A 24,526-nucleotide genomic window follows, 5' to 3' on the forward strand; every position below is an offset into this window, starting at 1 on the left:
CATTCACCCATGTCTCAGGGGAGTTCCACGTTAAGAATAACAATGTTCAGGGTGAGGATTGCACAGGAGAACAGGGCTGTGCCACAATATTACGAAGTAGCAGTGATGAAAGTGTGCAAAGATAGGCACGTATTTTCATGTCATTCACAGTGCTGTCTTCTACTACTGCTATTACAAATGAGAGCGATAAGGCCTCAAGAGCGTGTTGTTATTCTTGGAAACAAAGATCTCTTCTCAGGCCATTTCCTGTCTTTTGCGAGGAAAGGAAAAGCATTTGACAAGGCTTTTTGCGAATTAAGCTGGGAAAATTGAGAAAAAAATGTTCACTGACTTCCATCTCTATTTATGCTTTAGACACTGGTAATTACTTTAGGAATCATTTGTGATAAAAGCGTTGATAGTGCTTCCTTTTATCAATAAAACTACATTGCTAGGACTGACTTTGCATTGTCTATCAATGTGAGCCGAGGATGCAAGTTACAAAAGTCAAAGGTAACTGTTTTTTCAAAACGTTATCTAGCTTGAACAAAGAAAACAGAAAAGGAAATGTGTACGTGTACGATATCTTTTGAAAATTCTTGCCAAATGAACCAAATGCTATGCTTATAAATTAACCAGAATATTTTTCAGAGTTTATTTTTATATATTATAGACATATTTAATAATCTGTATTTTTGTAATTTAAACAGACTGTAATGTGCAGATCTTAAATTTAACCATGCAATCAATTGCTAAGAAAAACAAGGCATTTTAATTTTTTTAAGCCTTTCATAAGTAAAATATTCCCCAAGATCAGGTTTTGGTACAGCATGAGCACCCCTGCTGTCATGCTGCTCTAAGTGTCTGGAGCGATCCTTTCATTTAAAACTGCCCAGGAGCTCCTCAGCAAACTTGCTGGATTGTGTTGTTCTTCATAAAGTATTTCTGAATGTCTTGCTTTTATTACAATGCTCTCAAAGGGTCAGAAAGAAGCTTGGCAGCCACGTAGTTAAGAACACTGATTTCTCTGGAACTGCTCTTTCTTGGGTGTTTCCAGTGCTGTGGATATAGCAGAAAGGAGTCTGGAGGAAATCGTGGCACTTAACCAACGCCACCATTGCAAATGTCGTACTGGCATGCTTGGAGCGTGATTCATTAACTCAGTATCTTGCTTGGAGCGTGTGAGGTTTTAAATGGAAAGTCTGATTAGAGTGCATTAGTTTGGATGTTCAGTGTGTGTGGGGGGGAAAAAGAATCTGTTGTCAAATTTATTACTGAAATGTGTGTGACTAATAAGGAATAGTAGCTTTCCGTACGATTTGCTGAATCACTTGTCAAATTCCTGTTTGCTGAATCTCCAAGTGTAGAATAACCAATCATTATTTCATTTGATTAGGAAAAAAAATCTTTAAATTAGAACATGTATCTCGAAACCTTGTCAAGGACAAATTGATCTTTTTTTATTCTAACTAAATTAAAAAAAAAAAGCTGGAAGGCATTTGCTGTATCAGAAGATTTTAAAGTCTGTTAAAGGAAACGAGTTTGCGGAAGTTGAAGATAGTACAGGGTTTGAGGAAACTGCACGCTTCCTGTATGACTTCGAGCAGATCACTTAACCGAACTGTCAATTTTTTTAACCTTAAAGTGGGGATAATAATGACATGTAGGTAGTTGTGGTAGAGTTTGCTACCTTTCTTTGTTGCTTTGTGTAAAAATGAGGTTTTGGAAGGCAGAAATCATCCTTTGAGTGCAAATGATGTGCAAAACCAGAAGTGCTCTCAATAAATATTGTATCTTTCATCATGTATAATTCTCTCTCCACTAGCAAATATATGTATGTGACAACACAGCGAGAACTGAGGGGTTACAAATGTATTTAGAAAATGGTTACAAGTGAGATCTGCAAAACACAATGAACCTGTGTACATCAGACTGTCACACGACATCAGTTCCTTGGTTCTGCTGTGTAGTAGTCCTCAGTAATGCCCGTTGTACATCTCATTGCTCGTTCCTGTAAATGAGCTTCACAAAAACGTAGCAAGGTACAAGCAGTATGAGGTCTTCCTGCTCATGCTTACTGCTCTTGTATGTACTTTGGCCAGCTTGAGGTTTATTTTACAGGGAAGACAAATTTGGAAGGAAGATGGATGGCTCCTGCAAAAATTAAAATTACGCTGTTGATTAACTGCAAAGTGGTTTAAAAACTTGAGCTGGAGTTACTTTTATCTGATATGCTTTAGATTTCGGGTTCATCCTTCAGCCCCCACATCCACCTGTGTTATGTTAAATTAACCTGGCGTGTTGCTTTCCTAGGGTTATGGGTCACTGCCAGTATTAGGTTTCAAGCAGGCCAGCTGTTCCCAGATCCAGTCCCTTCCTACACTCCAGCGAAGTCAGAGGCAGAGCAGAGGGAAGCACACAACCAGAGGACGAGGGAGGCTGCAGGCAGGAAGTGCAGTGTGAAGACAGCCAAGTAATTCTACTTCCAGCTTCACTGTTAAAAATTTCCACATATTCCTTGCTCATTAGCAAAATGTTTAAAAATGTAGTGTTAAATTGCAGTTGCTCCTTGGGACTGTTTTCTTAAACTCTTAATTACAAAAGCAAGCTTGAAATCAGGAACATTTCAAGCCTTTAGCAAGGAAGATGCAGCGTCTCAGTCACATGGAGAGTTTAAGGGAAATGGGAATGTACAAAAGGAACCGAAATCCACATGGAATCTCCCCCTGCCACCCAGCAGTTTCACAAATGTGTTTGTTTTTAAATGTCACAGTGCGGTGACTGAGGTTTTGGAGAAGCCTAGCATGGATGGCAGAGGTCTGATCTCGTGAATGTTGTCAGAGCTAATGGCAGGAGGTGGCTGTCCTGGCCTTCAGCTGCACTGCCCTGCTGGCCTGGTGCTTCACGCTTGCTGGCCACGATAGGTAGGAGCGTGGTGGCAGAGCTGAGCACTGCCTGTGCCCCCGGTGAAATGTCGTGCCACCATTCTCTGCTTCAAGAGCTTTTGTGTAGAGAAGGATGCTATCCAGAAGGTTAAAGCTGTGCAGTGTCCCTAGGTTCATCTTACAGCCAAGCACCCCTCTGTAACAGCAGGCATTTGGGGCTGCAGGGAACAGTGCCTGGAGTGCTGGCAGGCTGAGGGGTTTTGTGATTTTGAAGGCTATAGAAGACTGTTGGACATCCTACGAGATAATTGCAATTTGGGACCTTTTTGCTTCTCTTGAGTAAGGTCTGGCTTGTCTGGTGGAGGCAGAAAGGTGCTACGACACTTCCTTGCTGCACTTGCTTCAGAGACCTGCTGCTCTGACAGAGGAAAACATTGGTTGGTTTAGTGCAAGATGCAGAAAACCAAGCAGCGCTGCTTGTAAGCAGATTCTTCCTGACCTTGGTGGTTTGTGGCAGGCTGCTCTTCTGAGATCGGAGCTCTTCTAACAGGCTGCTGCCACTGCGTTAAGTTAAATCTAATGTTTGATTCCACGTGGGACAGAACGTGTGGCTTCTGGTGAGGTGCTGTAGGGTTACCTGGCAATACCAGCCCTTTATTTTTGCAGTTTGAAGCCATACCTGTGTTTGAGTAAAACATCCTCCTTGCCAAAAAATAATACAGTGGAAAGGCATCTCTTCATCTTAGTAGATTGCTATGTTATTTATTTTGCAAGGTGGCTTGTAAGGAGAACAGCCTGTTCCAGCAGCCAGCTGGGCTCTGCGTTCAAATCCCCGGTCTCTACAGCTGTGTCATGGGCTTGTGCAATGGTCTTCAGCAAATTGCTTGTCCTGAGGAAAAGCGAGGCATGGGGGGTAATACCTAAAGCATATTGGATTCTGATGAAGGGCATTGTGTAAAGGCTAAGAACTGTTATTTAAACAGGCTGTAATTAATGTAATTAAGAGTCTTGCCCCAAAAGGCATGTCAGGAGATGTTCCTTGTCACTTAGCGTGTAGCTGACAGCTCATATTTTGGAACTTTTGTAATACCATAATGTGTGCGCACACACAGTGTGTGGGAGAGAAGGGTTTGTGGAGGGACCCAAAGTACTGAATACCTCCCCAGAGACATAAGCAGCTGGCTTCACAAGCACAGTCAGAAACTAGAAGAGGTTTGTCTGGTGAGTCTGAATGAAAATCAGGATGAACATCAGTTGTTAGAATGTGTCAATCAAGGGCATATTGGTAAATTCCATGCAGAGAGAAATTTTAATTTAGAGCTAATGTACTGTCAGTAATCAAAAAGATCCTATTCAGCTGAAAGTGCTTCAGATTTCATACTATGGGAAACCAATAATTATGAGATACAGTGAATAATACAAGGTAGAATTGCTAAAGGGATTAATTAGACTTAGACTAACTAACCACTATAATTGATGCAAATATACATCTGTAGCCTGCTGAGACATTAGATAGTCGTCATACACCTGCTCAATTTAGCAGAGCTGCAGAACACAGCTGTCACAATCATTTCTGTTTTATTCTGGAAAATTCTATTCTATTCTTCGTATCTGGAAAAGAGCTCCTTGAACATAATTGGCTATTTGTTCTTTTGTTGTTCAAAATATTGCCTTTTATCTTTTTCTAAACAGCACTTCCACGATGGCAGAAAGGCACAACAGCACATTGAAACTTGCTGGAAACAACTTGAAGCCGTAAGTGGAAATTTCCTCAGATGTGACACTTAAATCATTTTTATACCGTTTTTCATAGAGATGGTTCCAAACTTTGTATTTAGAATATGAAAGGTGTGTGGATAAAAGCTGAAGAAATGTGATTTTTAGAACTTTGCTGTTTTAAATGCACTGGTAGGTATGAAAAAGGTCTGTTTAAATAGTACATTTGGCTTTCCATGGGATCTATGTGTAGTGTGAGTAGTGTTTCATTTGATACAACTTGAAAAGTGTGCCAAGAGTTGCTTGAAATGCATAGTCCCTAAGGATGCTATTCAGATATTCCTCCATAAGCTGAATAGTTTCACCCTGCATGAATAAATCAAATGTGACCATCTCTTCAGTAAGGTGCTGCTTCTCAGAAGCAAATACACTGGAATTTGTGCTCAGCATTCATCACATGAACCAGTGAGAAATTTTAGGTGGAGGAGAGGATAACGAAAGGGGATAAAGGTAAATGACAAATCCTACTTACAAATAGCAGTGAAATTGGTAGAGTGAAGCAGTCTGAAGAATGGAAGAAAAAAGATGTGTTTATGGTAACTGTTATTAAGTTCTTTAATGTGGAAATGTATTGCAATGTAAACAAGCTAGTCCTAGAATCTCCTGACAGTTGTTACAGCAGATCAGCTTAGGGTCAGTTATTGATTTTAGGTAGAGTTTTAATTTGTGTTTCTTTCCCATGCTGAAAGATTCTTTTTTTTTTTTTCTTCCTTTTCAGAGTAAAAGGCGGTTTGAACGTGACTGCAAAGAAGCTGATCGAGCACAGCAGTATTTTGAGAAAATGGATGCTGACATCAATGTTACAAAAGCAGATGTTGAAAAGGTAAGCCAGCGGGTGGAGAGGCTGTTTGTAAACATGAATGAATAGGTTCAAGTGCTCAGTCCCACTGGTAGTATAAATCTTCTGAGGCTTACTGCCTCACTGGCCAGTCCATGTGTTAATTAAAAAAGGGAGAGCTCTGCAGGGAGCTGTATTTGCATAAAAATTATAAACACACAGAGTTAGATTTCTTCAGAAAGATGGTGTCAGAATTTAACATAGCTGACATGGCTCTAAATACATTTATGCAAAATCAGTTTTAACTAACACCCCAGAGTTTTTGTACAGTCAATCTTGTTAGGGCTCCCTGCATCTGAATGTTTGCAGTTACCCAAACTTTGATTCAGGTGGACAAACTTCCTGCCTTCTTGAGCAACACCTCAAAAATGGCCTGATGCCATTGGCTGCAGTGACATAATATCAGGATTGTTGTTCAGAGACCTAGATTAACAGCAGGACAGCTTTTCATGTTATGGAGTACCCTGAAATCCCTGCCTGTCACAGATAGCACGTAGCTTTTATTTGTAAGTTGCTGTCTGGTTGCAGTCGCACGTGGCTTTTGTACATTGATTTTGTGAAGCTTTTGAACTGATGTCTAATTTTAAACATAGATTCGTGTTTCAGCATATCCATCTTGAAATACCTTTTCTTTAATTTAATTCAAAATTGGATGTACAGAAGGATGCTTTAAGTTTAAATGTCTCAGTCAAGTGAAGTACTTGTATCTTAAGAAACCAAGGGATAGGGAAAAGGTGTCTTCAGCTTTCTTCTCTTTTTGATGTTAGACATCTGCTCAGATAATTCAGTAATGTAGACCAGAAACATCCCATTGTAATATATAAGGATAGTATTCGCTGAAAAGTTTGATCGACATAGGAACAAAATAGTCAGAATACTTGAACAGGTTTGTTTCTTAAAAAAAAAAAAAAGAAAAAAGAAAAAAAAAGAGCTGAAGTGTATATATATCAAATACTTTGTTTCAGAAGTGTGAAGTGAATCTTTTATAGTCCAAGATTGTCCCTGTAAGAAAAAAAATATTGGGTTTTGCTCTTCAAGAAGTCTGCTTCATTCTCTACTCAGTTAATTCAATCCTAGGAAGCTATCAAATACAAATTTGCTCTACATTTGTGGGATCTTAAGAAGTTTCTAGTATGCTGAGCATCATAGTATCCAAATTGCTATTAGAATTGACAACAGTAAATGAAAAGACAGCTCAGGAAAATTTCCCAAAGTGTTACTGAATATTAAAAGGAACAAACAGCTTTGTGGTCTTGTCAATTGCTTGGCTGTTAGTTGTAAATTCACCCTGCAGATTTGATTATCTGTCACCTGGATTTGGCAGCGCACTTTACAGATGAATGAGTGCACAGGGTTGTCAAAGATGTAAGGCCACACACAATTTTTTTCTGGCAGACAAGGATCATCTCTGCTTTATCTGTATTAAATGATTTTAAAATACGTTTTTTCGCAGATGAAATTAGGACTTACCTGAGATTTTTTTTTCAAAGCTGAGGTCATGTCAAAGGGAATAGAGAGATGGCTCACTGTTTCAGATAGGGAGCTGGAACTCGTTAGTCCTACATCAGTTCCTAATGCTGGCCTTTTTTGGTCAGCGTGGAAGGATGCATGTTGGCAATGTGTCCCATAGATTTAGGTACATTCTGGGAAGCAATCCTTCCTCTGCTGCTCTTTCCCTGTAAAGTGGAGCAGAGGGGCTTCTCAGCTAAATTTTTCTAGTTCTTTAGTGTGTCTGTTTGTAAATTACTCGTTGCAAAATGAGGCTCAGTGGCATCTTGAAAGACAAAACTCTGCTGCAGCTCTGCGTGCTGGCTAATCTCTGGAGAAGGCATTAGTCGGCTTTCCAGCCAGCCAGTGGAGTAGATGGAGAAGGAAAAGGTTATCAAAACGAGTGGAATGTGAAATAATATTACTGAACAGAGAGAACAGTGTTTTCTAAGTGCATGTGTTAAACTGGGTTCATCCATGCCGGGCTCTGAATAATGCCCTTTCTTTGCTTCCCTTGGCCCACGTGACTGGCTCTGCCTTACATAAGGCTCCAGTGAAAATAGGATATTGTTCGCCCCGCGCTGCTGCCGGGCAGCTCTGCAGACCTGCTCCAGGGAGAGATGCAGAAACCCCGGGGTTTCAGTTGGAGCACTATGATGACTTTTCCCTCCTCCTCCTATTGCAGCAGTTCTGATTTCACTTGCCCCTTACAGCTTGGCAGCTGCGCTCTTGCTCCCAAAAATCTGTCTGGCCAGGAAAGCAGACGATTTGGCTGTGTTCGGAGCCAGTGCTATTCGCTTTGGCGGAACAAGGTGCTCTTCGAGCAGTGGGATCGTTTGTCCTCATTTCTTGGGCTTGAGATTGACACTTGGCTACTTCAGCTTCTACCTGCAAATATAAGCAGACAGTAGAGTTATATTTTGCATCGTGCATTGCAGGGTAACGGAATTAAAATTCTGCAGTGATCACAGTGACACATGCAATCAAAAGAATGTGCAACTGCCTGATGCACCTCATGCTCAACTGTATGAGGATCTGACGTGCTCTCATCTGTCAGTCTTTAAATAGTCGTAGCCTTTGACGACTGCAGCAAGAAATTCGGTGCTAGCGCTGCCAGCTACCAGCACTTAACGTGGCCTTGCTGAAAGGAGAGCTCTTGGCATTACAGTGTGCTACGATTAAGTAACCAGAATAGTGGCAGAGAAGCTAATTAGGAGTTACTTTTCTCCAGGACTGCTTGGCAAAAGAACAAAGGGCCTCAGGTGTGTGCTTCGAGGCAGGGCTGGATGTGCATGGACATCTTTCATGGAAACCCAAACCACTCCTGATTGCAGAGGGCAATGCTGTCTGTGCTGCTCCTATATCCAGCGTGGTTCCCTTCATGGGTGCAGCCAGCCAGCCTGGGGTTGAGCTGAGAGAGCTGGGTGTTTAGCTTTGCTTCCTCCTGTCTCCTTTTTTGGTGTTAGTACCGTGGAGCAAAGGGCTGTGCTTAGGTTTCGGCAAGGGTCACAGGCTTTGCAGGGGAGTGGGCTCCAGCACTCGAATTCCCCTCCCTGGGTTTGCACGGAGTCTCTGAAGTGCAAGCCGCCAGCATTTGTAGGGAGAACGTTGGTGTGAATGCAAAGCGTGTTATGCTCAAAGCTTTTGTCTGCTCCACTTAGCAAAGTCAGAGTTACTGTGTTGCGAGCAACTGCACCGCGAAAATATCCTCATAAAATAAATAAATGGTGGAACGTGCTGATGAAAACACTGGGCAGGCTTGTAGGTATCACTGTGAGCTTTAGCTTTGCTTGGATCGCACTGGGATGTGAGCTTTCAAAGCAGTTCTTTTTCAAAAAAAAACCACAGTGGAGTTGCTTCAATTTTTTGACCATTTGGGGAAATGGTCTCTGTCACCAGCGCAGAGGCAGTGTACTTATAAGGAAGTGCTCTATTGTTTGTTCCTTCTCTTTAGAGCTGCAATCACTAAAAAGCTGACATCTTTATGGGATAATGTGGTACCCAGCGGTGCCTTTGCAGACTTCTTGCAATAAAAAAAAAAAAAAAAAAAGAAAAACAGCTGGCTTCTCTAAAGGTTTATTTTCAAAGTGGGTTTTTCAGAATTTGTTTTTAAGGAGGAAGTGGTTTGGGGCCAACCGTACGAGGGGATGAATGCTTTTTGCATCTTGATTAGCACAGAAGTTGAGGGAGAGGGCAGCAGCTTGAGGTAGTCTGAGTCAGGCAGGACCTGTCCCTTTGCTGAAGAGTAGCACGGTTGTGTGTGGGGGTCCTAGGTGATAATTCTGCCAGAAAACAACTTCAGCTGTGAGCCCCAAAAAATGAGCTGGGAGTGAGTTCCCAGACTGCTGTCCTGAAGTCAGGGCTAATCGTGCTGGTTTATTTTTTGTTCCAGTTGTGTTTGGTGTGTTCCACCTTAAGTGGTTTTATGATTGATGTAAGCGTCTTGTAGGTTTTGAAAGTAGTGAGAGACTAAAAGTGCCAATTTGACATGAACTCTCACAAATCAAAAAGGTCCTAACGTTGCTCGTACTTGAGGTGGGATGTTTGTTTTGCTCCGGAGGTTTTGACTGACTTAGTTCAGTATCTCTTCAACCTACACTAATAAAGGCTGGGTGAATATGCTTTCTTACACGCTTACTGCTTTCTTACCCAATTTTAATGCAATGTAAGGAGCCTGTGTTGTCCCCCTTACCACAGCAGACGTCCATCTACATTGCACTGGAAAGTCATGAGCTGAAGCACTGGCAGAGTCGTACGGAACATAGATGAAGAAATACTGCTACTTAGAAAGATTCTTGGAATAAGCTGATCTTCCTGCCTTTGCGAATGCAGTTATACCGGCAAGTGTTAAACTGCTTTTCCAGCAGCCAGGCTGCTGTGCTGCAGGACGCAAATCTCTTCATTAAGAATTTACACATCCTTACAATGAAGGATGAACTAAACTATTCTTAGTTAGGCCCCAGAGAAATCTCTCAGCTATGCTTCAGCATATCCATACACTGTTTGCAGCATGCTTCGTCAGAGGAGCATCAAGTCACAACGGAGCAGGATAGAGCGAGCATCGCTGAAACCCTGCATGCAAGCCACAAAGGAACATCTCCAGCTCGGTGCTGGATTGTTGCGAAGTGCGTCACTGAGGTTTTAGTCAATTAAGGCTGTCGGCAGTAAACTCTGCAGCATAGCCAGAGACTGTGGGTGCCCTCCTTCTGCACACCATGACTACTTAATGAGCCCAGTTTTTCAGGACCTGCTGAGTCATCTGCGCTGTGACAATTAGGCTTGTTGTATTCTTCCCCTGGCTTGTCCGACTTGAGGCACCTACTGCCATACTGAACTTGTCAGCGGTTGGAAAATGTAGTGCCGTGCGAGGGTGATGGTAGAAGCTGGAAAACCTCGACAGTGTTTGTGTCGTTAACACACGTGAGGTGGGTGAGGCTCAGTCCCAGACATAGTTCCGGAGAGCCCTGTGCATTTCTTACTTAGCTACACGCTGCATAAGGCTTCCCCACGTTCTCTGTGTGGTGCTGAGTTTCCTTATACTGGGCAGTTGTGTTTCTGTTGCTCTGCTGATAGAACTGACCAAACCCTTGTGTGTCTTCACTTCTGATGCGAGTCAAATTTCCCATAAATTCAAGGGCAGTCCTTTCTCAGTAATGTGATTTAAAGCCATTAGATTCACACACTAACATATTTTCTCTAGTTTATGCAGATCCCAATCTCCTTTTTGAACTGCTTCTTCCTAATGGGCATTGTAGCATGTAGGAAGTCCCTCAGGATGGTCATTTGCGTTTCTGGTAGAATAAGCCTTGTTTACAACCTGCTATCAGCAACGCTGAGATGATACAGCAGCTGTTTCCCTTTTGGACTCATGACTAATTTATGAGCTCTGATTTCTAGTCTATGAAGAGTTAATGACCCTAGAAGCATCATCTGGGAAACTATAAATACCCTTATGTATCCCATACAGACACTGTATTTGGTGTTAAGAGGTCAAGAAGCAAAAATACCAATCAGTTTTAGTATAGGATTAGGAAATCCATCTGAATGTGTTCCCTCTTAGCGGTACCCGTCTGCAATAATGCCCTACATAGCAATTTGACAATTTCATAACAATGCAGCCCTACTGGGCGGCGGATTGCTGAGTGGAGCAAACAAGTCACAGAGGTAAAAAGGGGGTTGTGAAGGGGAGGTTTAAGAACAATTCCTGAATTAAGGATCAACCACCCTTTGAATCAAGCCGTAGGCATTCTTAGCTAGTGCTGAGCAATTAGTTTATGCTATATGGTTAGAAAGCTTGTCTGTAGTTATTCTGTCAAAAATATTTTGACAGAGCTTTTCAGCTGTGTCAGAACTAAGGGAAAATGTAGCAGAGACCTCAGAATTTGGCTGTTAAGTTTGTGAGCTGTTCAGTTTAAGTGAATGTGTGGTACCCATAAAGTGAGGCGTTAAGGCTAGCAGAATCATATGGTAACTGTCTTCAGCCCTGACTATTCATCCTGCATTGGCAGTGTTTATAAAACCTTTGTTGGAGAGAGATTACTAGAACCATGCCCAGTATTCGAAGTATGATCTAAGCAAAGTATTATACAGTCCTGAAATAAGTTCCATTATTTATATTCCATACTCACATTTATACACTGCAGAACTTAATTGCTTACGTTAGTACAACTGAACAGGTCTCCAGAAATCATTTAAAGTCAGCCGCTGCTCCAGACACCTCTCTGGTAACCTCCTCCCTCAATTCCAAATATTCTTCTACCTATTGTGCAAACACCTCGTTCTTTTGTAATCAAGCAGACTTTTTAAAGCATCCTCATGGGACTGGCTTTCTCCAAGCTGTGCGGCAGGCTGCTAGTGGAGATTTGTCCATCTGACCGTCTTGCCCATTTGACTCTTTGGTCACCCAGGCAGTTTGCATATTTGGTGTTTGTGATGTGAGAGTGGCTGTGGAAGGAGACAAAATTTTGGATTTGGGGCACGGGTCTTTTTGCTAGGGCCTTGGAGCAGTTGCAGGACTGGTGGCATGAGTATAAAGCTGACTGACACAGCTAGGTGAGTCCTCGTTGCTATTTAATTTTTTTTAGTAGTGCAGCTGAGACCGGTCCAGATTAACAAAAAAGCTGTGCAAGAGCCTTGTGCAGGGTGCTTAGTGTTGCTCTCTCAGCTCTGCTAGATGTGGCCCACCCTTCTCCTTAGAGTTTTGGTGGTTTGTTGCTTTAGTACCTCTCTTATCAGTGTACACTTTGGTCACCTGGCAGAGTGAGGTGGAATACGGGTTCACCAGATAACTGTTCCTGAGATCTGACCATGAAGATTTTTTATCCCATCGCCTCTTTGCTTGTTTGCGTGTTTTATTTGACCAAAGGATTTCAAGGATTCGCAGGTTGTGATGAAGATTATTTTTTTATATCCTTTTAATATTAAAAGTAAGGATTTTTCTTCTTCCTTTCCTATCTGTTACTTCGCACGTCCCGTTCTGCCTTCTTGCTTTCAGGGAAGCAAACTCTGAAACTTTTTTGCGTGCCAGTTCAGAGAGACCAAACTGGTTATTGTAAAATAGTAAACAATGGAGCTTGACTTGGAGGCTATGTAAATCAAAGCCTGAAATCCTGGCCCTGTTTTGAAGTCCGTGGCAGAGTTCCCACTGTTATTAATGCTTCTGCAAATGCTGCCAGTGTTGCTGCTACCAAGAGACGCCCCACTGCTGTTAGTGATAGTGCCTGCTCGCAACAGAGAGCAGCAATGTGAGCCTGGCTGGGTGGGGAGGGTCAGAGCCCGCAGCTGAAAAATCTGTGAGCAATTGAAAGCATTCCTGACATTGGTGAAGTGTTTCTGAGTCTGCCTTTATCATTAACTTATTTTGAAGGGATTGGACGGTCGACGAGGGGTGAGGGGGGGATTTTTGTGTTTGCGTTTCAGTCTGATCTTGGATTTACCAAAGACAGATCTGTTTTGGCAGGCGGCGGCCTGGCAGTGATGCATCTCACATGCTGTCTGGGTTTGTTGGTGTTTTTGAAAAGAGGGGGCAGAAGAAAGCAAGTTACACCAGAGTTTTGACTGGAAACTCTGCCATTCTGGACATGAGCAACGGCTGAGAAGCTGAACTGTTCCACTCCGTGCAGATCAGCTTAATAGCAGCCAAAGCTTTTTTCTGCCCTTTTCAGTTATTCATATCACTCCCACCATAACAGCCCGGAGGGGCTGCATTTTTTGTCTGTGTAAACCCAGAAGACAGTGTGTCCATTGAGTCTCTGGCTGTTTCTGGAATGTGTCTTCGAAATTGTTCTCAGCAAAATACCCTTCATTCTTTTCTGTAGTGAAGGCCGAAGTGGCAGAAAGTGTATTTTTTCTTTCTCCTTTGCTTCCTTCACCTATATCTTTCTCTAAGTTAGTTACAGAAAATAGTGCTTTGGTGTGATTGTGTTCAGATCTCAATTGCCATGGCAGTGGAAGCTCTAAGCTTACCAATATACTTGCTGCAGGGCTGATGGTGCTGCAGATACTGGGCTGTCCTTCGCTCTTGGGAGCGCTTTTCTTGATGAGAAGTACAGTAGCATATGTGACCTTCTGGTTTTATTGCTGCCACACGAGTTCACAGAAGAATTGCCTTAACAAAAATAGACTTTGGAGGGGAGGTTGTGTGTATATGCACTGCACATGTTTATCTGGGGACTAAAAGAGGTTACAAAGGTGTGCTCTGGGGGTGGATGTGAATTTCTTTAATAAGTGCATACAAGATCTGAGTATCTTTTGCAAAGAAAAGCAAAATGTTTTTCTTCCCCCTAAATCCCTTAAATGCCCTTTTCTCCTTTTTCATGAGGCTGAAAGTGACCTCACTCATTTTTCCTTTCAAAGGGAGTGTTTTTTGTCTTTTTTTTGTTTTGTTTTGTAATGTTACAAGTACCTAGTCCTGACTTCTGTTTTAACCAGGAGTGACCTGGCAGTCTGTTGATCTGGATTGTGGTTTCACATGTGGTGCTAGAAATCCAAGCTCCTGCTTGATCATCCCTGCACAGTTAAAAGGAGAGCGTGAGCTGGCTGAAAGCTGCATCACCCCGTATCTGAAGGCATGGTCTGGTTTTCCAGAAACTGGGTATTCCAAAGCCTTCTCTCCTGAAAAAGCTGTTCAGAACAAATATTTTAACATTAATTCTGAAAGCCTGAGAAGTATCTTCTCTGAAGCTGTTTGCGTGCAGAAGTGAGCAGTGCAGAAGATAAAAATAAATTTTCTGTGAAGCTCAACTGTAAATTACTCCCGAAATAGCTCTTGTGACTGTGCAGCTTCAGGCCACTGCATCCATTGCTCTGAATGTGACACTTAACGTCGTCGACTCATTTTTATCATTGTATGCTTCAGCAGAGTGCAGGAGCCTAGTTATAAAATGTAATTCTGCTAATACTAGAAGTGATGATGTTAGAGTAAGTGACATACTCAAATGAAGTAATAAAAAAATGTAGACTCTTTCATGTTTTTATTTTAAGAAACATACCTCATTGGAAAATATTTAAAGTTTGAAGTTTGCCAAATGCATTAAATGGCCAGGAGAAACAAAACATGACTGGGGCTCTCATACAAAAACTTGGTTTTGGAATGTACCCAATTTTATTCATCTGCTGCCTCCTCTTATTTGGGGCCAGTAAGATAGTTTTGGAAACAGAGCATCTACTCTTGTATACATTCAGCTCAGAGTTATCATACCCCACCAGTGAGCTTGCTCATGAGAATGAACTCTGGAGGCTTAATGTTTGCTGGCTCTGACTGGAAATGTGTAATAGTGAATTTCTTGCTTTTCTGTTTCAAAAATAGAGTCAAGGGACAAATTCCTGAGTTGCACTACATTAAAAAAAAAAAAAAGCTAAGAGGGACTGGGCCTTTCATAGAAGTCAGCTCAAACAATGGGCTGCTCTTAGGTAGCTGAGGAGAATGGGCCTCACAAATGAATATTGATCTCTGGCAGCTGGGACTTGAGGAAGGGGCTGGGAGACAACCGCACGTTACTCTTCCAGCTGTCAGCTTTCCATGGCTGACTTTGTTTTGCTCGTGTGTTTGTGTTTGTAGTACAAGGCGATATTGTTTTCCACTCGGGTTTAACATAGCTATAGATGAGTACGTGGATGATAAGGTTCAATAAATCATATCGAGCACTTGGGTAGAAAAATGGTTGATATGGCTGCTGGAATTTCATTGCACCAGGTAGAGTTCCCAATGCTGCTTCCTTTGCAAGAGGGAGTAGACAATTAAAACTCTTGGGGAACAGGCAAAGATGTGAGTTTTTTTACTGGATTTATTTATTTGGTCATAGTCACAATCTTTTTCTATTTGATGCTACTCTTTCATCTCCTGTTACGCACTTAGTGCCCAGCATTTTTTCATTATGCTTGAATTACTGTTTTTGTAGAAAGAATGTGAAAGGAGATCTAGGAAACTCCTTCAGTTGACTGCACTTGCAAAAGAAATAGCTGAATTGAGGCAAAATAAATTATTAGGTGAGAGGTGTGAGCTGGACAAGTGGAAGGGAAGCCTATTTCTTTTCAAATTGAGATTTGAAACCTTTTGGCAGAACTTGTTAGCTTCCAGTTATGATTACTAAAATGTTCCATGATTTGGTATTTCATGGATTTATTGTCAGGAAACTATTGTCTGCTTGGAACAGTTCAAAGGCTAACCCCTCTCTGAACTGTTTTCAGTGGGAGTCCACTTCTTAGAATGTATTAAAATTATTTGTTGTACTGTTTTCCCTGAAACATCCAAAAATACTCTTAACTAATTTTTTAAGCAGTCTTTCTCTCTCCTTTCTTAAAGGGGCTATTTTGAAATTTGAGGGAGCGATCAAAACCTAATATTTGCTGAATACTTGCAGGACTGTTCCAGGGCTAGGTAGACAGCAGAGGGTGACGAGGCTTCAAGTGCCTGAAAAATAAGCGCAAACAGGATGGATTAGATATACAACGCCAAGAGGCAAGGCTCTTGCTGGCTTCACTGGAGCAAGGATTGGTCCACAGCCATGGAGCAGGCTCTGCTGGGGCAGGTGGCAGTGTGAGGGGCTGTGTGGGAGCTGAATGAAAACAGCTCTGGATGGTTGGATGCAAATTGTGAATGAGCACAAGAGGAGAGTCTCAGCAAGTGACCACGGGGTAGGGAGCGAAGGCAGGTAGGTGCAGGGAGCCATGTGGGAAGGGAAAGGAAGGAAGAGTTTCTGTATGAAGGCCAGTAGCAAGGAAGGAAAAGGCAGCTAAATTAAACAGATGGGATAGACAGCAAGGGAATAATATTGGGCACTGAAACAGACAACAGAAGGCCTTGGGAAGCAGAACTGTAAGGAGAGTAACCTGGAAGTACGGGAGGGTCAATCAGGGACAGATTGTTCTAAGGCAAGAAGTGAGGGTAGTTGCCCAGTGCTCAGCTTTGCTGGGTAGCAAAGCAAATGATCTGTGGGTAAAAATAGGAAGGTAATCGTGTTTCAGCTGCTCCTTGGGCTCCCCTTTCCTTGCTCACCGCGTGCCAGCTCTATTCAAGGAAGTGCACATAAAGGACTTTGCAGAGAGTACAGTGGGGACACAAATTGAGATGTTTTGTCATGACTATGTTGGCTGAAGTGTGTGAAATCGGACAAACCATTTGTCCCTCCCCTTTCTCTAAAAGATACTGCTAGCCAACAGGTAGGTAGCTCGGTAGAGAAAAGCAGGTGCCAGCCAGTAGGGCATACAGGGGATGAAGAAGTGTCCCGAAATGTCCTCAGAAAGCCTCTGCCCCTAAGGGGGCTACTAGAGGGGCAAACTTGTTGTGGTGTTTAGTCATAGGTTGTATCTTCATGTAGTATGAAGGGAGACAGTTTATGGAATGCAAAATGATTGATGGAACTAACATATTGTAATGCAAAAACAGGGTAGCAGCTCCAAGCACAAAGGGACACGCACTAGCTGGAGGAAGCAAGCACTGCCTTCTGCTAGATCTGTGGCAGCAGGTTTGTTCTATGAAGATGGCAAACAACTAGAGATGTTCATTCTGAGGACGCAGCTGAGCTGTGAGAGCTATCATTTCTTAGGCAAACTAGGAGCACAAGTCTTTCATACGCCAGATTTTGACCAATTTAACTGAAAATTCCAAATAGGAACAGGCAGGAATGTATCAATTCAACAGAGGGCGAGGCTTTGCCACATTTAACAGAAGAAAGAGGACTGAATTCCTGGGGTGCACACTGCAGACCTGTGTTTGAAGTAGATGAAATGTTTCACACACATCTGTGTATAGGAGTAAACCATAAGTGTAAGTGTTTGGAGATCCATATGCTAATGTTTGTGCTGCCTACTGGTAAGATGGTAAGATGAGGAGTAATGCAGTGTAATTTATTTCCATGTAGTGGAAGTTATAAACTACTTTTGGCATTTCTTTAGGCGAGACAGCAAGCCCAGCTGCGACATCAAATGGCAGAAGACAGCAAAGCAGAATATTGTTCCACTCTACAGAAGTTCAACAGCGAGCAGCATGATCATTACTACACACACATACCAAACATCTTCCAGGTAAGACTTGCTGGCACTGATCTAGAGTAGCTCATGCACTTGTGAAAAAAATAAAGGGATGGATTGCATGTGGGCCTGATTCTACGATCCTGTTTCATTCTTTGGCTATTTTGTCATTGTTAGCAAATTTTGTACACAGTCTGCTAACCCAAGTGATGGAGAGCTTGGCTACGTAAAAGTGTGCCTTTCTCTTAGGAGGAAGGCAACATTGAATTGTCACGACAGATTACGGTCGTCCTTGGTATTGTCACAATTTTCTGTATTAAACTCTTGTGTCCATGCAGCTGGGGAATGAGAGCATTATTTGCATTGTTGGAGCAGGAGGCAGCTGGGCACCCTTACATCTGTAAAGCCTCACAGTCTTTATAACCTGTTTTGAAATCAGATTTCACAGATGTTTGCAGAATTATTGGGGAGTTAAACTCAACAGTGAATGTCAAAGGGTTTAAGCGCGCTTGCTGAGTATGTCTTACCATGCCTAAAGAAAGACTGTAGAGAAAGTACAAATTGGATAGCTTTTTTTGTTCTGACTGAAGATCTGAGTATGTGCTTGGCTGAACAAAGAGATTAATGTCATAGAACAGGAGTTCTAAATGACTGTTCCATTGTAATGGGTCATGAGAGTCAAGAAGTGGAAAAGACAACCTCTTTAAGGGAGAAAATGTCACATGCTTAGCATCTGATCAGAAATAACGGATACTTGCATAGCAAGCAAGCATTTTCTTATCCATAACTGTAGCTTATCAGCCAAATGGACACCTTCTCTTTTGTTCACTGTATTTCAAGCCAGTATTTTGAGATAAATTTTCCATGGCATCATATTTTAAATTCTTCCAGTATATTTGTATTTAACCCTAAATCTGGAAAGTGCTCTGATTTGTAGGTGAGCATGCTTAAAGTTGTGCAGAAGTTTCCTTTTCACTACCAGTGCTCTAGGAAGCTTTATCACTTTTTCGTAGATGGTGAAATAAGGGAAAGAACAGAAATTCTTTACAGCACAACTTTTAACTGTTCAATTTTTCCTTTTGTTGCTTGTGTGTTAGTCAAGGTAATGGGGATTTCTAAGTTATCAATACTCAGGAAGATTCCTGCAGTCTAATGTGAAACAGGCAGTTCTTGTTCATGCCCTCCTGTATCCTGTTTTATAATCTGTTTTAACAGTGTTATACTACATCCCCCTAGCCTCTGTTCTAAATCAGAGATCCGTGGAATAGGTGCTGGAGGCCGTGGCATTGAATCCACCAAGTAACGGGGAGCACATGTTGAGAAACACTCATGTAAACAATGTGTGATGCCCATAAACCAAAAATTATCTTCTTAGGGGGAAGGAGGGAAATCAAAACTTTTTTTTTGTTCCCTTGGATTCTCCAGTGGAATGAAGATGGGCGCTTTCACAACATGTTGTGGAAAATGGAAGAGAACTTGTTGTTCCGGAAATTATATTAACAGCCTTAAGAACCATTCTTACAAACATCTAAAGCTGGGATTTTGACAAATCAGCATTTTTCAACATAAAAGGTTAATTGAAAAATTCTCAGTAATAGTAACAGATTGCTTTTAGAGTGGGATTTAGATGTTTGAGGGGATGATACCACTTGCTGCCTTCATGAGAACAGCTGTTCTAGTTTGTCTATTCTTAAAAACATAGTTAAACCATATATTTTTAAAGCAGCCAATGTTTGCTGGGGAGAAAAATTGGTTGAAACTGTGAAGCTACTCTCGATATTTGATCTGAATGAAATCTAATGTTTTAGAAAATACAAGAGATGGAGGAAAGAAGAATTGTGAGGATAGGTGAATCCATGAAAACTTTCGCAGACGTCGACCGCCAGGTGATCCCTATCATTGGAAAGTGTCTGGATGAAATTACAAAAGCTGCAGAATCAATTGATCACAAGAACGTAAGTGTTATATTGCTTGGATTATTAATTGCTGTCATTAGTACTGATCGCTTTGTATATGGAGATTCAAATCCTGGGTCCAAACCACAGTGTGAGGGCTTTATAGTCATAGAACTACAACAAATGGTAGGCTTTTGTCCCAGACTGCTTTGTCTGAGGTAGATTATCTCCTAAGACTTCTTACCATCTGGAAATGCCACACTTTTTTTCTGTTAGGAGTATTCTTTCCTTTTGATAGGATAATGATTTTTTGAAATACTGTTATTGAAAAAAGGCTTCGGTCTAGAATAAGGAAAATGATGGACATCATTTGAAGTATCACTGGTTCTTATTCAGATGGGTTCTATATCTAATAGAAAATGGACTGTTGCAGGAATGTCATCTTGTTACTCTTAAAATAATGGAATTATTTAAAGTAATGGCTACATAAATTATTGCAGCAACTCTGGCAAAATTTCTGTTTTAAATTGTTTATTTGAAGAATTGAGGCTTGCTAGCAATCTGTAAATGAGCTCTCACAAGTCTTGATTTCTGAACATCATTGTCGGAGTAAAAACAAGCCTTCCTGATGAAGGCCGATGAAGAGTTGGGCTGAGCTTGCTGATGTATGGTTAGCACAAGGGTGAATGTGTTTCCTATTTTCTTTTCAGAATGATCTGCTCTCTTTGTAAATGAAGTCTCTGCCTGCTCTTTCAGCCCTTCTCATGGATCACATTAGTGCTTCAAATACAAACAGCATGTGTCTTGCTGGCTGTTTGAAATTCCCATACGTCTTTTTCACTGGAATCTTTTCTAAGCTATTCAGTGCCCAGAGCCTGGAGACTGCAGTTAATTGGCAGCATAAGCCTGAGGCTGAGGTTTTGAAATGAATCCCCTACTTTTTGCTCAGCAGTTGCTCTCACAGAGAGCAGCATGGGAAACCAAGGAATCTGAAAGTTACTGTTTTGGGGTAGGAGAAGGGGAAGCTGGGGAACAGATTCCCGTGTTTGAACAATACACCCTTTTTGGGGTACAGTTCTTGGTGCTGTACGGTGAAGATTGTGTTGAGGAGAGATTCATTCTTAGGCCTATGTTCTGCTCTGATGTTCAAGCACAGTCTGAGAGAAACTCACAAACCACTTAAGCTAGGTGTTGGAACCAGCTTCACCGCCACCACTGAATCTTGTGCTCAACTTGGTCTCTCTCGCACAGAAATAAGTCAGACTGCTGGCTTACATGCACAAGTATGACATTAGAAAAAGGTATTTTGAGCATTGAAAACCAAGGGTTCTCCTGAAAACACCATGCTAACAAAAATGGATTTAACCAAAATTGTTACATCTGAACAATTACAAAGGGTTTAGCGTATTCTGTCTGAAAACAGATTATCCATAAATGTTTCTTCTTTTCTTAAAATATCATTTAGGACTTTAAACCTCTGGAGCAGAGCTCTGGAACAGAGGTTTCTAACCTTCTTGATTCTAATAGAAGTGGCATGCTTGCTCCTGCCTTTTCCAAGATGTGGGTCCTGCCACTTTATAAGGGTGTCTGTAGGTGCTGTGCCTTCTGCATTTCCAGATCATGTACTGCTTTGGCCCCTAATGCAGACTCTTATAGCAGACCTTTCCTATCTCACCCCTTAAAATTGTAGGAAACAAGTTTCAGTTCTTAGACTATTGTCAGAACAGTTTGTTTTCTTTGAAAGCCCAAATTGAAGGGTTTCTCCTTTGCTCACCTTTTTTGAACCTGAGCATTTTTGGATAGGAAAGTCACTAGATCTGAGCTGTAGTCAGCTTTGTAAATGAGGTCAGATTCCAGGAAAGTTGAATGCAAGGACAGCTGGTGATAATAGAACTAGTACAATGGTGAGCAAAACCAAGAGCCTGCTGAGCAGGAAAAGCTTTGTGTGAAACTCCGAGCCCACACAGACATGTGTTTCCCAGCTGGGAGGAGATCTCCAGGATCTGGTAATCATAAACAAAAGTACAGTATCACCAAACTTGAAATGTATGAGCTCAGAGCCTGGGGTTCTGACAAAAGGCAGTGATGCATCTGGAGTTCTTAGCTCCTTATTGGTACTCTGGTTTTATTTTCACTCTTTTTGTCCAGCTATCACATACAGAGTTGCTAAAGAAGTGGAGAGGTAAATGGAAGTTCTTTTTTTTGCTAACTTCAGAAACCAGGGCTTTAAATGGAACAGCCACAACTAGTATAGAAAATGTATTGGTCAGAAAGAAAATAATTACAGAGAAAGCACCAATTCTAGTGCTTTACCTTGTGTACCAAATGTGAGTCAGCTCTAGCTGAAAGGGTGTGAGAACCTGCAAGTTCTGCAACTTTTTTTTTGCTGTCAGGAAAACCTTACCAGCCGATGGAAAGGCATTATTGTTTTAAGAAGGGGGAGAAAAAAAAAAAAGGCACAACCTTGCACTTCGTGTGGGTATCTCTGAGCTTTCTGATAATCCATTTTTAGCTTCAGGTAGGTTTATGACAAACAGACCTTTGGAAGGATTCCTGTGGCATCTGTGAACCGCTGGTCAAGATTGTGTAGTACACAAACCTACCTACAGTAGGTCAGGATGTAGTTCCATAGTCAGGTTGTAACTGTGGAGGTGCAGGCAGCTAGCAACAGGCTTCCTTTCTACAGCCAGCTCTGTAGGTGCTAGCAGGAGTCTGGCAAACTGTATTTTTTCAGGGCCTCTATTTCATTAGATGTTGTTGAGAACCAGAACAATATATGGAAAAATTTAATTATTCTCTGCAGATTCAATATGACAAAGTTCTGCCTCATGCCCCTAGCAAAATGGCCAGTTGTTCAGGCTTAGTTAGGGAACTGGCAACTGTGCAAGCAGGATTGCTTTCTGCCCTCACCAAAGCGTGTGCAGCTCCCAGTAATATCAATGGAAACTGGCTGGATATAGCTGGGAACGCTCGTTAGCCTTGTGTTTCTAATGCAGCTATAAATATGCTGCTTTTCCATGTCCCCTTTCTAATAACACAGGGGTCACATTGCAAGGGTGAGCTGTGGTGACTGCTGAGTGAACCTGGGCAGAATTGGCTTCTGAAGGCTCCAGCAGCAGATAGAATGAATTTGTTACGGATCTGGGAGTTCCTGTTATGACATTATCTCTTGGTGATATATGGAGCATGCTGCATATTTTTAGCTCTATTGTAGTGGAAGGATGTTTTGACGAAATGGAAGGAACACTGTACAGTTAAGAAAAGAAAAAAAATGAAAGGCTCTAAGCATAGCATGAAAAGCCTGTAAAGTACTGTATGGAACCTCGTGTGTGTTTGTCACTTCCTTCTTCATCTCGTCTTCATGCTCATTGTGTAAAATCCCTTCAAATGCTTATACCTACAAAAGTTTTAATGCCAAACTGGGATGAGATGATGGAGAAAGTGGTGTTTTACCTCCTTCCAAAGTTCTGTCTGAATTTTACAGTGCACCTAATAGATTGAGGATCTCAAGCCTTAATTTGCTACGCAATCCCCTGGATACTTTTGCAAAGCTTGTCTTATAGCAGTGATTTGCTTAATTGTGTCTGGCCTCTGAGTAAGTTTATATCCCACTGGATTTTTTGTGAACACTGTTTTACCTACGGACATGAGCAGAAGCTGTGAAATGCCTTCAAAGCAACAAGTTCATCTTTTTTCTCCGAGTAGAATGATGGTGCTGTTCTCTGGAGGCTAATGAGATTTTTGTGTGCTGTGGCACAGTTCCTCTAATGATCTTAGAGCGAAAACTGTTAGAACAGTATTATATAAAAAGCTCCCTTCCCAAGAAGTTGAGTACATCAGAAGTAGAAATGTTTTTTATTTTATTTTTCAGAGGCCATTAGATGCATTTGGCAAGCTGAAGTCCATATCTGCATTTATGTATAATTAATTGTTTGTAAGCCTGAACAGGAAAAATGCTATATGTTGGTTTTTGATTTATTTTTTTCTTCTGATTTAAAAAAAAAAAAAAAAAAAAAAAAAAGCAAAACCACTGCAGAGTGTACATCTAGTGCTCCTAGTGGCACCAGAAGGGTACAAGGCTTTAATGACAGCACTGGGTTACCAGCCACTGCAGCACCAAGGTGCCTGGCTGCTCGCAGGACCCTGGGCTGCTCCAGTTGTAGGATAAAGCTCGGAAGATAAACTCCTGCCACTTACTGTAGCTACGTTCACAAGCACAGACTGGTTAACTCATGCCAGTGTGGTCACTGGAGGTCAGTTAGACAGGAGCATTTACTGGGGCTTTCCAGAAGCTTGCTTACAGCTGCATGCCCAGCAATTCTGGACCTCAGCTTCGTTATGAGTCGCTTATCTGTTCGGTTACTGAAGTAGGATTTGTCCTCTAGTAAGTAGAGTTAACAATAAGCTCCTGGGCATTTTCACCAGTGGACTTAAAAAAGGAAAAAAAAAAAAAAAAAAGCCATTACAAGGGGATTGTACCAGAACTTTGATTTTTTCATGGGAAACAAACCAGGGTTGCTGGGTTGAGGTCAGGCTGCAGCTCGTGGAAGGCTGGAATGAGGAGACCTGAATTTGCTCTTCCTGAGCATCCTCTGCAGTTAGCTGCAATGACTCACGCCGTAATGATAGTGGTGTATGGTTTGCTTTCCTGAATAGACTGTCGTCTTTTTTTTTATCTGTTGGTATTTTAAGTAATGACTGGTCTCGGTGATACCTTTGCAAAAGGAACTAGCATTTTATAACACAAATTACGGACTATTTGAGAGCAAAGGTCACCTGTGTTATTTCAGACTTCTTTTTGTGTTCTATTCTGAAACTGAGATTGTGGCCATTTACGTTCTCAGTTGCAGTATGTTCTGACTGACACAGGCTGGGTTTCTTGTTGCTTTTTACCTTCACTTGCCACTGAAATATCTGGGAACACTCAGTTATACATGGCAGAGTGCCTTGTTTTGGTGGGATAATGCTCTCTGTGCATCTTTTTGAAGCACATCATGGTAGTGAAAATAGGTCCAATGAAAAATGCCTTGATCTTGGAGCAGAAAGTAGAGAAACTCATCTCAATCCCAAGTTCGGGGAGGGTGTCGATGTGCCAGTATGAGACTGGTTCCTGTAAAGGTTGTTTCCCTCGAAGGCAACCTTGTTTGTCCTTGTACTGGTCTTCTGTGCCACCAATTTGATGACAGCCTTCTTCT

The 24,526-nt window shown here is 41.7% G+C and overlaps 1 protein-coding gene across 29 annotated transcripts in view; it reads left to right on the forward strand.

Annotated features, from left to right (window-relative positions):
* FNBP1 (formin binding protein 1) overlaps positions 1–24,526 on the forward strand; it is a 96,394-nt gene that overhangs the window by 43,652 nt on the left and 28,216 nt on the right. For all 29 annotated transcript variants that reach the window (XM_027471221.3, XM_072025168.1, XM_072025171.1 and 26 more), the window contains exons 5-8: positions 4,557–4,619; positions 5,359–5,463; positions 17,362–17,490; positions 19,245–19,391. In XM_027471221.3, the coding sequence (XP_027327022.1) occupies positions 4,557–4,619; positions 5,359–5,463; positions 17,362–17,490; positions 19,245–19,391 (444 nt within the window). The remainder of the gene's footprint in view (positions 1–4,556; positions 4,620–5,358; positions 5,464–17,361; positions 17,491–19,244; positions 19,392–24,526) is intronic.

This window comes from Anas platyrhynchos, chromosome 18 (genome assembly GCF_047663525.1).
Source record: "Anas platyrhynchos isolate ZD024472 breed Pekin duck chromosome 18, IASCAAS_PekinDuck_T2T, whole genome shotgun sequence".
In the NCBI taxonomy this organism is placed as follows: domain Eukaryota; kingdom Metazoa; phylum Chordata; class Aves; order Anseriformes; family Anatidae; genus Anas; species Anas platyrhynchos.